This window comes from Mandrillus leucophaeus, unplaced genomic scaffold (assembly GCF_000951045.1).
Source record: "Mandrillus leucophaeus isolate KB7577 unplaced genomic scaffold, Mleu.le_1.0 Scaffold266, whole genome shotgun sequence".
NCBI lineage: Eukaryota > Metazoa > Chordata > Mammalia > Primates > Cercopithecidae > Mandrillus > Mandrillus leucophaeus.
Genome location: NW_012102765.1, coordinates 1,951,840 through 1,967,833, shown reverse-complemented (window position 1 = coordinate 1,967,833; position 15,994 = coordinate 1,951,840). Strand labels below are relative to the sequence as shown.

Below are 15,994 nucleotides of genomic sequence, written 5' to 3'. Positions count from 1 at the left end.
TGCGGCGCGGGGGCGGGGAGAGGGGCTGGAGGCTGCAGAACGCTCCGGGGCGCCAGCTAGGGAAGCCTTTCTCGCTTTCCTCTTCCCTTTCCAAATTTTAGATATAACTGCCCATCCCTGGCCCCCTTAACAAAAATCGTTCCGTTGGCTGCACGTATTGTAGATGCACTTTGTCGCTATCCATTTTTTTTTTCCCCCAACATGGAACTCTTAATTCGCGTCCTCTCTTCGAGCCGAGTGTCTTCTCGGTTGGGGAACCGCTGCCAAAAGCGTACACACCCTGAATCTGGCCCTGGCCGCTCAGGAGCTGGGTATCTGAGTCTCTACTATGGCCAACTGAGGTTGGCAGGCGGCGCGGCCAGCAGCCACTAGCTGCCTGGAAGGGCAGGACAGGCCCAGAGGGGACCGAGGTCCCTGGCCCCACGGCCCATCCCTGCAGAGTGCACTGCAGCCGCGAATGCGATTAGCTACAGCACCGATTAGGGCTGAACGGAGCTTGGCCCTAGCGCCCTTGCAAGCCGGGCCTGAAAGAGGAAGTCCTGAAAATGCCTCTCGTTTTGCTTTGTCATCTTACTTGCGCCAGTCCCTAAATCTTAAACCCCTTTAAATAAGAAAAGGGGTGGGGAGAGAAAAAGAAAACAAAGCTAAGATGTTTCATGGTAAAAAGCTACAGCAGACATCATACTTCATAGTGAAAGACTGCTTTCCCTACGAGGTTCAGAAACCAGGCCAAGGTGTCTGCTCTCACTAATCCTATTCAACATGGTTCTAGAAGTACTAGGCCCTGCAATAAGGCAAGAAAAGGAAAGAAAACACCTATGCAGATAACATAAGTTATCTACATACAAAATCCCAAAGAATCTACAAAAGAAAAAGAGAAAAAACTCTCCTGGAACTAGTGAGTTTGGTAAGATCATAGCATACAGGATCAACACAGAAAAATCAATCACATTTCTACAAACCAACAATGAACACATGGAAAAATATTTAAAACAATATCACTTATTAATACAATCACTTCAAAGAAAATTAATACTTAGGCATAAACTCAAGAAACCATGTATAGTAGCTGTATGCTGAAAATCACAAAATGTAATGAGAGAAGAGCTAATAAATGGAGAGACATTCCTGAGTTGGAAGCCCTAACATAGTAAAAATGACAGTTCTCCCCCAGATTAATCTTTTGGTTTAATGCAATTGCTACCAAATTCGTTTTTTTTTTCTTTTAACATAAATAAGCTTATTCTAAAATATATATGGAAAGGCGCAAGCTCTAGAATTCTTTATTTATTTGTTTATTATTTTTTTGAGACGGAGTCTCGCTCTGTCACCCAGGCTGGAGTGCAGTGGTGCGACCTCAGCTCACTGCAAGCTCTGCCTCCTGGGTTCATGCTATTCTCCGGCCTCAGCCTCCTGAATAGCTGGGACTACAGTAGAATGCTTTAATCTTGAAATAGCTCAATATTAAAGCAAATTATATAGATACAGTAATCAAGACAATGGTATTGGCAGAAGAATAGATTTAATAATCAATAGAAATAAATAGAAAACCCAGAAATAGACCCATGCAAACATGGCAAACCAATTTTTGATGGAGGTGTAAAAGCAATAGAACTGGAGTAATTGGATATCAAAAGGTAAAAAGACAAAAACAAACCTCAACCTAAGCCTTGCGTTTTACACAAAAATGAGTTCACATTAGATTGTGAACTTAAAACTATGAAACTTTTTGGAGAAAATCTTTGGGAACTGGGGCTAGGCAAAAGTTAGACTTAACACCAAAAACACAGTCCATAAAAGGAAAAACTGATAAATGGACCTCATTAAAATTAAGACTTTTTGCTCTGTGAAAGACCCTGTTAAGAGGATGAAAAGAAAAGCTACACAGTAGGAGAAAATACTTGCAATCCACATAGCCAATAAATTACTAGCACACTGCCTATGGGTTAGCCCTGCTCTCCAATAAATAGCAAAAATAAAATTAAAATGTCTGGAATACATAAATACTATCAATATTTAACAGAAAAAGGAGAAAATAATCAAATTAGAACATAGGCAAATGATACAGAGCTATTTCACCAAAAAAGATACACAGATGGCAAATTAGTGTATGAAAAGATGTTCAAAGTCATTGATCATTATGTAAATGTAAATTAAAACCACAATGAGATACCACTACACAACTGTTAAAATGGCTAAAATCTTAACAGTAACACCACCAAATGCTGGTGAGGATGTGGAGAGATGGGATCACTTCTACACTGCTGGTGGGAATGCAAAATGGAACCATTGCTTTTTTTTTTTTTTGAGACAGGGTCTACCTCTGTGGCCCAGGCTGGAGCACAGTGGAATGATCTCAGCTCACTGCAACCTCCGCCTCCCAGGTTCAAGCAATTTTCCTGCCTCAGCACAGGTCAGCTAATTTTTGTATTTTTAGTAGAGATGAGGTTTCACCATATTGGTCAGGCTGGTCTCGAACTCCTGACCTCAGGTGATCTGCCTGCCTTGGCCTCCCAAAGTGCTACGATTACAGGCATGAGCCACTGTGACCAGTCGAAAACCACCACTCTTAAAAACAATTTGGCAGTTTTTTATAAAACTAACCATGCAACTACCATATAACACATCAGTTGTACTCTTGGGCATTTATCCCAGGGAAATGAAAATTTACATTTACACAAAAACTTGTACATGAATGTTCATAGCAGCTTTATTTGCAACAGTGCGAACTGGAAATAACAGATGTCGTTCAATGGATGAATGGTGAAGCAGGCTGTGGTAGGTCCATCTGTACCATAAAATACTACTCAGCAAGAAAAAGGAAGCAACTATTGACACATACAACAACTTGGATAGATCTCCAGGGAATTATGCTGAGGGGAAAAAGCCAATCCTAAAAGGTCACATACTGTATGATTCCATTTATATTATAGTCTTGAAATAAAATGGTCGAAATGGAGAACAGATTAGTGGATGCCGCGGATCAGGGGCTGGGGTAGGGGGCCAGAGGTGCCTATGGCTGTAAGAGGATAATGTAAGAGATCTTTGTGCAGTGGTGCAATGTTGGCTCACTGCCAGCTCTGCCTCCCGGGTTCACACCATTCTCCTGTCTCAGCCTCCTGAGTAGCTGGGACTACAGGTGCCCACCACCACGCCCGGCTGATTTTTTGTATTTTTTTTTTCAGTAGAGATGGGGTTTCACTGTGTTAGCCAGGGTAGTCTTGATCTCCTGACCTCAGGTGATCCACCCGCCTCAGCCTCCCAAAGTGCTGGGATTACAGGCATGAGCCACCGTTCCTGGCCAAAAAGTCTTTATTGAAATACAATTCATATACCATAAAATAACTCACCATTTAAAGTGTACAGTCCAATGATTTTCAGAATATTCAGAATTGTGCAACTATCTAAGTTTACATTTTCATCATCCCAAAGAGACAGCTTGTACCCATTAGCAGTCACTTCCCATTATCTGCTCAACCCCGACACCCATCCCTAGGCAACCATTTCCTGTCTCTATGGATTTGCCAATGCTGGGCATTTCTCATCAATGGGATCATACAATAGGTGGTCTTTTGTGACCAGCTTCTGCTTAATGTCAGGGCCCGTTCACATTGTAACATGGATCAGCACTTCATTTCTGTTTACTGCTGAAAGATACTCTGTTGTGTGGACACACACGTTGTTTATCCTTTTGTCAGCTGATGGGCACTCAGGTGGTTTCCACTTTTTGGCTATGGTGAAAATGCTCCTATGGACATTCCTGTGCAAGTGTTTGTGTGGACACGTGTTTCATTTCACATACACAGGAGTGGAATTGCTGGGCCACAGGGTAACCCTATGTTTAACATATATATATTTTTAAATTTATTTTTGAAACGGAGTCTCATTCTGTCACCCAGACTGGAGTGCAGTGGCGCGATCTCAGCTCACTGCAACCTCTGTCTCCTGGGTTCAAGTGATTCTCCTGACTCAGCCTCCTGAGTAGGTGGAACTACAGGTGCGCACAACCATGCTTAGCTAATTTTCGTATTTTTAGTAGATATGGGGTTTCACTATGTTGGCCAGGCTGGTCTCAAACTCATGACCTTGAGTAATCCACCCGCCTCAGCCTCCTAAAGTGCTGGGATTACAGGCGTGAGCCACCACACCCAGCCTCTCTACGTTTAATATTTTGAGGACCTGCTGAACTGTTTTCCAAGGTGGCTGCACCATTTTACATTTTTACCAGTAATGTATGAGGGTTCCAGTTTCTCCTGTACTGTTTAGTTCTGCAAGATGTTACCACTGCAGGGAACTAGGTAAAGGGTACACAGGACCTCTCTGCATTATTTCTTACAACTATATGTGAATATACAGTTATCTTAGAATAAAAAGTTTAATTTTTAAAAAGTTTGGTGGCACACAGGAAGTATCTCTTGTTCTATTTTTAAGTCTATGCTTTTGTTTCTTGCAATAATTTTAGTATAATTTAAAAAAATTCTTATCGGTGTTTATGATAAGCACCATCAATTTCACCTGTAATCGTGATGGGTTGTTTTTTGGGAGGCAGAAATGGGCAGCAAGTGGCAGTATGTCAGGAGGACTGCAAAAGTGGTTCACAGACTGAAAAGACCTATAAACCATCACTACGAGGTTGCTAGAGAGTAGAAATTGAAACAATTAATGTTTTATGCAATTCCACTTGATAATGGGTGTACAGGAGTAGCCTACAATAAAAACGTTTATATATAATGTGCTAGTGGGATTGAATTTATTTCCACAGGTTTTTCACTTAGTAAGACACCTCATGTTTTCTTCCTTAGAAAGCAGGCTAGTCATAGAAGAACAGAAAAAGTAATGAGTTTTTTTTTTTATAACACACTAAGTCAATTTCAGGAATTTGAGGGCTTTTACTTTTTAGGTATGTACATTAACGTGCAGAGTCAAAAGACAGATGGATTTGTCAGCACACAGAACGTGAAGCTGGTGGTCGTCAGTTGCCCTTTTATGGCAATGTTTTCTTAAAGTCTTAACAGACTTATGCCAGACTTAATTTTAGCTATTTCAGGCAGGCAGGGAAAGCCAGGAGAAGAGGCGAAGGGAGGGGAAGGGCGTGGGCAATGTCATGCAAGCAAAGAGAAGGGGCTTGCACTTGTGACACCAACTCATGTCTCGAGCCATCAGCATCAGGGATGTTTGATGTAGCAAAAACAGACCAAATCCACCACCCAAACCCTCCTGATAATCCAGACCGATCTCTCCAGGGAGAACAAAATGGGCCTACCATGGCAGGGAGGCACTGGGTTCTGCTAACAGCCTGGCGCAGTTCCACCACAGGGAACATTTCTATTTGTATAACATCAGCCAGTCTGAGGTTACTGGACTTTAGTGTGGTGGGAGGGAACAGAGGGACCCAAGTTGGACTTTATTGAGAGAATGTCTGAGAAACACGGAGCCACCACAAGTGTGACTTCTTGGTTGGTAAAAAATGCTAAATTATTGGCCGGGCACGGTGGCTCATGCGTGTAATCCCAGCACTTTGGGAGGCTGAGGTGGGCAGATCACAAGGTCAGGAGATTGAGACCATCCTGGCTAACATGGTGAAACCCTGTCTCTGCTAAAAATACAAAAATTAGCGGGGCGTGGTTGCACGCCCCTGTAGTCCCAGCTACTCAGGAGCCTGAGGCAGGAGAATCACTTGAACCCGGGAGGCAGAGCTTGCAGTGAGCTGAGATCGCGCCACTGCACTCCAGCCTGGTGACAGAGTGAGACACTGTCTTAAAAAAAAAAAAAAAAGAAAAAGAAAAGAAAAGAAAAAAAAAATCTAAATTATTAAGGTGTGTCTCACATAATTGTGCCCAGGTGCAGCAAAACACTGTATTTTGAATGACTATCAGAAGGGAAAACTTCAGCCTGAAAACTTAATCATAAAACGACTGCCAAAAAAGCACTCCTTTATGCACAGAGGTCGGATATGAGTTTGCTCTGCCTCTTAAAAAGAAGTCTTAAATAGCTCCTGCAAGAAATAAATCAGCCTCAAATATTGGGTAAGGAGCTCCTGAATAATTTAGCATACAAAACTCTCAGTTTCTGTGCATCCTGCTGTCTTCCTTGAGCTCCACTCTGCTCTGCAAGGGCGTCCTCCAAAGGGAAAAGAAGGACGTGAAACCCCCTGGATGCTGGACAGGAGCTACACGTGCACTCTGCTCCCATTCCCACTGGGCATTCTCCAAGCACCTCCAACCCACCACTGTGCCTGGCACGTCCAGGTCTCAGTCCCAGCCCAGCGCTCTCCTGAGCTCCACACTGCCTCCTGCTCCATCTCCATTGGAGTTTTCTACACCAACGCAGATGCAGTTCATCTAAAACTGTGCCCCAGTCCTCTCGTCTTGTCGTCTTGGTTTCTTTTAAGGCAATCCACTTGTCTCTCTCCCCACTACACCTACCCTGGTTCAGGCTTCCATTTTCTCAGGCTTGGCCAGCGGGGCAGCTTTAGCTCCTCCAGTCTTGCCCCCTTTCCAGTCTATTTGCTTCTGTGTAGCCAGAGTGCCTATGATAGTTAACTTTGAATCCAGTCATCTTTACTGGATTAAGGAACCCCTAGATAACCGGTAAAGCATTATTTCTGGGTGTGTCTGTGCAGGAGTTTCCAGAGACTGGCATGTGGGTCAGTGGACTGAGTGGGGAAGATCTGCCCCCAGTATGGGCAGACACCATCTAATTAGCTGGGGGCCTAGAGAGAACAATAAAGGTGACAGAGGATTTCCTTGCTCTTTCTCCTGGAGCTGGGACACTTTCCTCTTCCTGCTCTTGGGCATCAGAACTCCAGGCTCTCCTGTCTTGACACTGGGACTTAACAGCAGCAGCCTCCTGGTTCTCAGGCCTTTGGCCTTGGACTGAGAATTACACCACTGGCTTCTCTGGTTCTGAGGCTTTCAGACTTGGACTGAGCCACGCTACCATTACCTGCATCCCAGGGACTCCAGCTTGGAGATGGCCTCCCGTGGGACTTCGCAGCCTCCATAACTGCATGAGGCAATTCCCCCAGTAAATCCTCCCTCACCTATCAATCAATCAATCAATCAATCAATCAATCATCTATTATCTATCTAGCTACCTACATACCTATCATCTATCACCTGTTGGCTCTGTCTCTCTGAAGAACCCTGACTGATAGAGTGACCTTTTAAAACTGCAGTCTTGGCCAGGCGTGGTGGCTCACACGTATAATCCCAGCACTTTGGGAGGCCAAGGCGGGTGGATCACCTGAGATCAGGAGTTCAAGACCAGCCTGGGCAACATGGTGAAACCACGTCTCTGTCTCTACCAAAAAAAAAAAAAAAATTAGCCGGGTGTGGGGCATGCACCTATAATTCCAGCTACTCGGGAGGCTGAGACACAAGAATTGTTCAAACCTGGGGAGATGGAGGTTGCAGTAAACTGAGATCATGCCACTGCACTCTTGCCTGGGTGACAGAGTGAGACTCTGTCTCAAAAAAAACCAAAACCAAAACAGACTTATTTTTCTCTCACTTAGAACCACTCAACGGCTCTCAGCAATCTTTAGGATTTTCTTGGCAAACTCCTGAGCTGGGGGGAAGGGCCTGATTATTTATTCACCTTCTCTTGCCATGTCCCTCTGTGTACCCCACACCTGAACCTTAAGGCATTATCCTGGAATAGACCATACACTCACTGCTGTAAGGGTTTCTGAGCATTCTGGCTTCCCCCTGTTACTTCCTCCATTCCTTGGCTAGCTCTTACTATTTTTAAAGATTCAGCTCAATCTTTCCCTGAACGCCTTTCCTGATTCTTTTCTTTCACTCTTCTTTTCCTCCCTCCCTCCGCTTCCTTCCTTCCCTGATTCACGACCTTTTCTCACAACTTGCCTGGTTAATTACTTCTCTGAACCCACATGCTTCCATATGGCACTTAACACACTGGCTTGGGATTTACTTTTCTGTTTCCTCTTAAGTCCCACATTGCTCTCTGAAGGGAAAGAATGACTCATCATCTTTGTATTGCCTGTGTGTGACACATAGTAGGCACTCAAAAAATATTTGAGTGAAATGAATTGTTCATTCAGACATCCATTAAAACTTGGTAGGGAAACAGTTGAGTTTAGTAGCATAAATGGGTTTAGAAGTTATTTCACTCAATTTACTCATGCTTCCCTTGGACCTCATTCCTGTTTGGAAATCATTATAGTCACTTTCCGTGTAGTGTTGGAATTAACATTTTGAAGGAAAAAAAGTGACTGTGCTAAGAAATGATGGCAGGACAGTTTTTATTGTAATAGATTCTATCTGAGGACCAAAGTTCGCTGGCACTATGAGATCCTGGCATGGATACTGGCTGAGAGATTTGCCAGCTCTTGCCACCACCCTACAATTTCAATTTCCTTGTTTCCTTCTTTCTTTTCTCTCTCTTTTTTTTCTTTTCGATGGAGTCTCCCTCTGTTGTCAGGCTGGAGTGCAGTGGCGCGATCGTGGCTCACTGTAATCTCCGCCTCCCTGATTCAAGCGATTCCCCTGCCTCAGCCTCCCAAGTAGCTGGGACTACAGGCACGCACTACCACACCCAGCTAATTTTTTGTATTTTAGTAGAAACAAGGTTTCACCACATTGGCCAGGCTGGTCTCAAACTGTTGACCTCAAGTGATCCACCCACCTCAGCCTCCCAAAGTGCTGGGATTACAGGCCTGAGCCACCAGACCCGGCCCTTTCTTTCATTTTTAAGAGACTGGGTCTTGCTCTGTCATCTAGGCTGGAGTGCAGTGGGGCAGTCATAGCTCACTGGAATCTTGAACTCCTGGGCTCAAGTGATTTTCCCATCTCAGCCTCCCAAGTAACTGGGAGTGCAGGCACATGCCACTATACCCGGCTAGTGTTGCCCAAGCTGCTCTCAAACTCCAGGGCTCAAGCGATCCTCTTGCCTCAGGCTCCCAAAGCACTGAGATTATAGGCATGAGTGACGTCACCTGGCCAACTTTAGTTTCTGTTAAGGGAAGACAATTGATTTTTAATAGTAGTGTAGAAATTCGAAAAAAATCTCAAATATATATTCAACACTATAAGCATTAATTCTTGGCCAGATGCAGTAGCTCATGTCTGTAATCCTAGCACATTGGGAGGTTGAGGTGGGAGGATCACTTGAGCCCAGGAGTTTGAGACCAGCCTGGGCAATACAGGGAGGCCCCATCTTTAAAAAAAAAAAGCGGGGGGGCTTTGGGCGCAGTGGCTCACGTCTGTAATCCCAGCACTTTAGGAGGCCAAGGCGGGTGGATCACGAGGTCAGAAGATCGAGACCATCCTGGCTAACATGGTGAAACATCGTCTCTACTAAAAATACACACCCCACACACAATTAGCCAGATGTGGTGGCAGGCACCTGTAGTCCCAGCTACTCAGGAGGCTGAGGCAGGAGAATGGCGTCAACTCAGGAGACGGAGCTTGCAGTGAGCCGAGATCGCCACTGAACTCCAGTCTGGGCAACAGACTGAGACTCCATCTCAAAAAAACAAACAAAAAACAAAACAAAACAAAATGTAGCTGGCATAGTGGCTCATGCCTGTAGTCCCAGCTAGCTACATAGGAGGTTGAGGTGGGAGGACTGCTTGAGTCCAGGAGTTCAAGGCTGCAGTGAGCTGTGATCATGCCACTGCCCTCCGGCCTAGGCAACAAAGTGAGACCACCCCACTCCCCAGAAAGAAGTGTATTAATTCTGTTGATTGTTTTTAATCAATATATTTGGAGCAAAGGTTTTGTTCATTTTGATATCTTTCTAAATAACAGTTTCAGATGCTATAAAAATTAGTTCCTCCCTAACATTTATTTAAGATTTTCTTTAAAGATAATTTATTCCACAGTATCTTTTCAGAGAGAGTGGCAACCACTTTGTACAGCTCCAGTCAGCTGGAAACATGTTTCAAAGGAAGTGTTATTAAACAAAAGGTGAAGAAAATTGATTAACCTAAAAAGTCCTTTGTCTGGATTCTCTATGTTAAATTATCTTCGAATTTCCAAAATAGGAGACAATGGTAAGCTTTTGAAGACAGTCATTCATTCAGCAAATACTTACTTAATATGGGCTATGTGCCAGGAACGAGGGTGGTTGGTTAATAAAATAACTGTTGAACGAACATGTCCTGGCATGCCTAGAAACTGGCATAGAAGATATAAAGAAGGAGCTCGACAAACATGGAGAATCAGCATCATTGGCTTGCGACCCTTCAAATTCATTAGTTACAGTCTGAAGTGTATACATCTCTTGCCTTTCGCAAATACATCCATTTTTTTTTTTGCCAATCAAAATATTTTATTATTAGCTTTGTGTTTAACATGACTTGTTGGGAGGTGAATACTTATATTCTCTTATAGGTTGATAACTCTTAGTATTGTCTTATAATACTTCGCAAATAAAAAAATAAGTATTGCTCACCAAGTTCACCTAACCTTTCAATTCTTAATACAGCCAAGTCACAAACTTTGAAATATGTTGTATCTATATTAGAATGTAACACACAGAATTATATAGTGTCACAAGGCACTCTCTCTATTCTCTGCTCCCTCCCCTGCAACTGATCTATTATTCATTAACCCTTTCCAGAACAGATCACTGTTAACTGTTTTTCAGCCCCTTTAAATCCCATATTGGGTGGAAGCTCTATTCCTAAATTGATGAAAAATTACAAACATGATTGAGACAGAATACTTCCACTTTGGTTCTGCTCTACATAACGTGATCAAAAGGAAGTACAATATTCCAGCTGAAATTAAAGGGACCCCCTAATGCCTCCACCACATCTTCTACATTCTGGAGACTTCTGTGGTCTTCATTTACTATCCAGTGTTACGTAGCTACTTATGGTGGATTAGAGTGAACTGTGGACACAGAGCCAAGGAAATGGAGAAGCAGGATCTTCATACCTCATAATGTAAATCCTTTAAAGAATGACTTGTAGTGTCCCTTTTTATTGTGGTGCAATTTACCTATAATAAATGATTTCTATTCCAAGTGTACAATTTGATGAGCTAGGATGAAATCACCAGTATACGTATACGATGGAATACTATTCAGTCATAAAAAGCAATAAATTAACAGCATTTGCAATGATCTGGATGAGACTGGAGATTATTATTCTAAGTGAAGTAACTCAAGAATGGAAAACCAAACATTGTATGTTCTCACTGATATGTGGGAAGCTAAGCTATGAAGACACAAAGGCATAAGAATGATACAATAGACTGTGGAGACTTGGAGGGAAGAGTGGGAGAGGGGCGACGGATAAAAGATTACAAATATGGTGCAGAGTATACTGCTCAGGTGATGGATGCACCAGGATCTCACAAATCTCCACTAAAGAACTTACTCATGTAACCAAATACCACCTGTATCCCAATAACTTATGGAAAAATAAAATTTAAAAAGTAAATATTAAAGAGAAAATTTAAAAAATAAAATGTAGAGAAAAAAAATTTTTTATCACTCCAAAAGTTTGCTTATGCTCCTTTGTGCTTCATCCCTTCTTCCAGGCAACCACTGATCTACTTTTTATCACTATGTCACTATAAATATTTCCTAGAATTTTGTGTATATGGAATCATACAGTATATGTGCTTTCGTTCCGGGATTATTTCACTTAGCATAATGATTTTGAGATTCATGTCACTCAGTATACCAGCAGTTTGTTCATTTCTATTGCTAAGTAGCATCCCATTCTATGGATAGACCCCATTTTGTCTATTCATTCACCTGTTGATGGACATGTGGGATAGTTTCACTTTTTGACCATTGGGAATAAAGCTATGATCATTTGTGGTCAAATCTTTGTAGGAACATGCCTTCATTTCTCTTGGGCAAATACCAAGGAGTAGAATGGCTGAGTCATTTGGTAGGTGTGTGTTTAACATGACAAACCGCCCCTTTCGCAGACTGGCTGTACCATTTTACATTTCTGCCCACAGTGGTCAAGAGTTCCAGTTGCTCCATGTCCTCATCAACGCTTGGTATGGTCTTTTAACATTTTTTGTCATTTTATTCATTCCAGTGGGTGTATCGGTTTCTTGCTATGGGTTTAATTTATATTTCCTTGAGGACAATGATATATTTTTGTGTTTATTGGTAATTAATGTGTTTTCTTTTGTGAAGTGACTGTACACATCTTTTGTGTATTTATTAGAGCTTTTGTTCTTATTGAGTTGTATGAATATGGCAAGCAGACTCTGAGATGGCCCCCAATGAATGATCCCCACCTCCTGGTATTCATGTACTTGTGTATCCCTCTTCTTGAGTGTGAGCAGGACCTAGTGACTTACTTCTAGCCAACAGAATTCAGCACAGGTGATGGGACACCACTTCCATTATTAAGCTTCTGTCTATATACATAAGACTGTGGCTTGTCTTTCTAGCAGATCACTCTCTTGCTGGCTTTGGTGAAGCAAGCTGCCATGCAGGAGAGGCCCATGTCGATGAACTAAGACTCTCAGTCCAACAGCTTGCAAGGAACTGAACCCTGCCATTAACTACATGAGCTTGGAAATGGATCCTTCACCAGCTGAGCCTTCAGATGAGACCCTGGTCCTGGCCAACATCTTGATTGCAAGCTTCACAAAAGAGCCTGAAGCGGAGGACTCAACTAAGCTGTGCCTGAACTTCTGACCCACAGAAACTATGAGATAATCAATGCATTATTTCAGCCAGTAAGTTTGTGGTAATCTGTTACACAACTGGATAATACAATGGGTTTTAAAAAATGCATTTAGGATGTAAGTCCTTTGTCAGATACATGTCCTGTGAATAGTGAATATTTTCTCCCCTTCTGTGGCTTGCCTTTTCATATTCCTAATCATGTCTTTCAAAGAGCAAAAGTTTTTAATTTTGAAAAGATCCCATTTATCATTTTATGACTCATGCTTTTTGTGTCCTATCTAAGAAATCTTCGCCTCCTCTCCTTTCAAGGTTGTGAGGATTGTCTCAAATGTTTCCTTCTAGAAGTTTTACATTTTCCTTTTATATTAGGCCTAGGATCCATTTTGATTTAATTTTTAAGTTATGATATGTGGCAAGGATTGAGGTTCATATTTTCCACACTGAAATCCAATTGTTCCACATTGCTTGTCGAAAAGATTTTACTGCCTCATTGGATTCCCTTGGTACCTTTATTTAAAATCAATTGACCATATGTGGGGATCTATTTCTGGATTCTCTGTTTTGTTCATTGATTTATATCTATACTTTCATCATGACCACACTGTTTTAATTACTGTAGCTCTATAACAGGCCTTAAAATCAGGTAGTGGACATTCTCCAACTTTGTTCTTCATTTAAGAAATGGCTGTGAGTCTGTTAAGTTCCTTATGTTTCTATATATATTACAGAATTTAAAACAAAATCTACTGAAATCTTGGCTGGGGCTGCATTTGATCTACGGATCAATTTGTCAAGAAATGACAACAGTATTAAGTGTTCCAATCCATGACCATGGAATATCTTTCCATTTGTTTAGCCCTTTGATTTCTCTCAGCAATCTTTTGTAGTTTTCACCATAGAGGTCTTAGATATCTTTTGTGAAATTTATTCCTATTTATTTTTTGATGCTCCCATAAATGAAATTGCTTATAAAATTTCATTTCCCAATTGTTTGCTGTTAGCATATAAAGATACAGTTGATTTATACATTAACCTTGTATCCTGTGACCTTGCTAAATTCACTTGTAAGTTCTAGTGGTTGTTTTGTAGATTTCTTAGGATTTTTCTGCATAAGTAATCACATCATCTAGTGCCTCTTAAATTATTTTGTAGTTCCCCGATACTGTATAATTTTAGCTATGTGTTTAGTGTATTATACATAACTCTGATTCTTATCTAAATGTATCATTTCAGTTATTCCTCAGCTCACACATATAAAATATGTACTATATGTTACACATATATGTAATATCACAGATTACCTATGTCATATTACACATGGATAGATGGATACTTGCCGCTGTCGGCTCGCTTGTGTAACCTCAGTAGTGGTATCTACCATTTGATGTGTGCACACTGGAGCCAGTTGGAGTGGGTACTCATGGCTGCCTACTTGGCATCCATTACTCTTCCTCTACCTTCCTTCCTAGAATAACCCAAATGCTGTTGCAGCATATACGCTTTCATGATAGTGACAAGCTCTCTTGAGCTACCCTGGGCTACCAGGGAGGACTCAGGGTTGGAGACAGCAAGGTCCCACATGCATGTGTGCACAGCCCCCTCCATTCCCTGTTCTTGCCACAAGCAAGCATGCAGCCCCGACTGCTATTGAGAAACAGTCTTCCGATGAAGCCATTGCAGACAGAGAGAAAAATGTGCGTCCTAGGTAACAGCATTGAGCAGGGCTGTGTCTCACCTTGCCTGGGGTCTAGCCTGCTTCTGTACCTGTATAGATGATGCAATAGATGTCCTTATCCTTTAAGCCAGTTTGAGTTGGAGTTCTCTGCTGCTTTGCAGCCAGAAACATCCTAGGTAACATTTGGGTATGCAAGGAGATACAGGCTCTGCCCTCAGAAGATTATATTCTAATTAGGTGACAGTTATAACTGGGGAAACCAGATTTCTGCAGATATCACACTGTAAAAAATTACAAAGTAATATAAATAATAAAAAATTATAGCAACTGCATAGTGGGCACCAATGCTGAGGAAATCTTGAGAGGAAGGCTTCCTATAGAAATGTGCAGAGGCAGATTTTGAAGGGAGCAAGGAAAGGTGGGCATTTGGGTGGCGGCTGTGGCAGAGGAAGAGCCTGAAGGTGAGGATGTGCCGATGGCCTGTATCTGAGAGCAGAGAGCATTCTTGTAGAGAAGTGAAAGAAAGATTGGAGGAGACCACTGGGAGTGAAAGGAATGGAATTGGATTTCATAGGATTGCATGTAAGAAGTGAATGTAGATATTCTCAAATCGTTTTTGGCAATATAAAAAAATCGTAATATCTGCATACAGTAGAGAGGGTTGGCTGCGGGAGAGCCTGGAGTCAGTGGGGATATTGAAGACGTCTTTACAATGAATGTAAAAATTAAGGCAGCAGGTCAGAGGTACTGCAGAGATAAGAACAGCTTCAACTTTGTGGATTAGAAAGTAAATACGAAAGAGATTGGGAATGTCAGGGAACAGAGATGGAATGGGCCTGTGTGAGGTAAGAATAAAGGAGGAATGCTGCAATAAATCTGTTACACTTCAGATATTACTTGGCTGTCCAAAAAAAGTACCTTTGGTGTGTAACCTGAGTAGCTTCCAGCGTCATTTGGCGGAGAGGAGGGGTGGGTGGTGTGGATCATGCTGAGGAAGAATGACAGAGGTTTTTGATTCATCAGCTAAGCCTCCCAAACTTTGGGCAGTTGTCATTCTATCATATCCCCATACAACCTACACAGTTATTTAAATTGACTTTTAAAAACCCCCAAGTCTTCCCTTAGGCAACAATTCCATGAAATCATAGGTTTTGAGGTTCTAGATATATTTTTCCATGATATACAAAAACATCGCTATGAAAACATTCATCCTTATACTGCCTGAAAGCATCTTGCATCCCACCGTGGTCCTCATGCCCCCTGCTTTGGGAAAACTGGTGTGTGAGAACCAGCAGGGTCAGCACGAAGGGCTGGGGGCACCTGGGAAAAGTGCGGAGACATTGCTAGGAGGGGCCGGTAAAAGGGAAGAGACATCGATTTAACAAGCAACCCTAGTAACTGCAACAAAAAGACATTTGCTGTAATTGGAATGAGAAACCAGGCTTTAGGGAATGAAAATCTCAACCATGGCTCAAGCCTGTAATCCCAGCACTTTGGGAGGCCGAGACGGGCGGATCACGAGGTCAGGAGATTGAGACCATCCCGGCTAACACGGTGAAATCCCGTCTCTACTAAAAAGAATACAAAAAATTAGCCGGGCGAGGTGGCGGGCGCCTGTAGTCCCAGCTACTCGGGAGGCTGAGGCAGGAGAATGGCGTGAACCTGGGAGGCGGAGCTTGCAGAGAGCCG

General features: G+C 42.4%; 1 protein-coding gene across 2 annotated transcripts in view; it reads right to left on the bottom strand.

The window, feature by feature from the left end:
* Window positions 1-15,994, bottom strand: part of PRKAG2 (protein kinase, AMP-activated, gamma 2 non-catalytic subunit) — a 340,427-nt gene that overhangs the window by 77,839 nt on the left and 246,594 nt on the right. For both annotated transcript variants that reach the window (XM_011984322.1, XM_011984323.1), the window contains one exon: window positions 9,443-9,477. In XM_011984322.1, coding sequence (XP_011839712.1) covers window positions 9,443-9,477 — 35 coding nt within the window. The remainder of the gene's footprint in view (window positions 1-9,442; window positions 9,478-15,994) is intronic.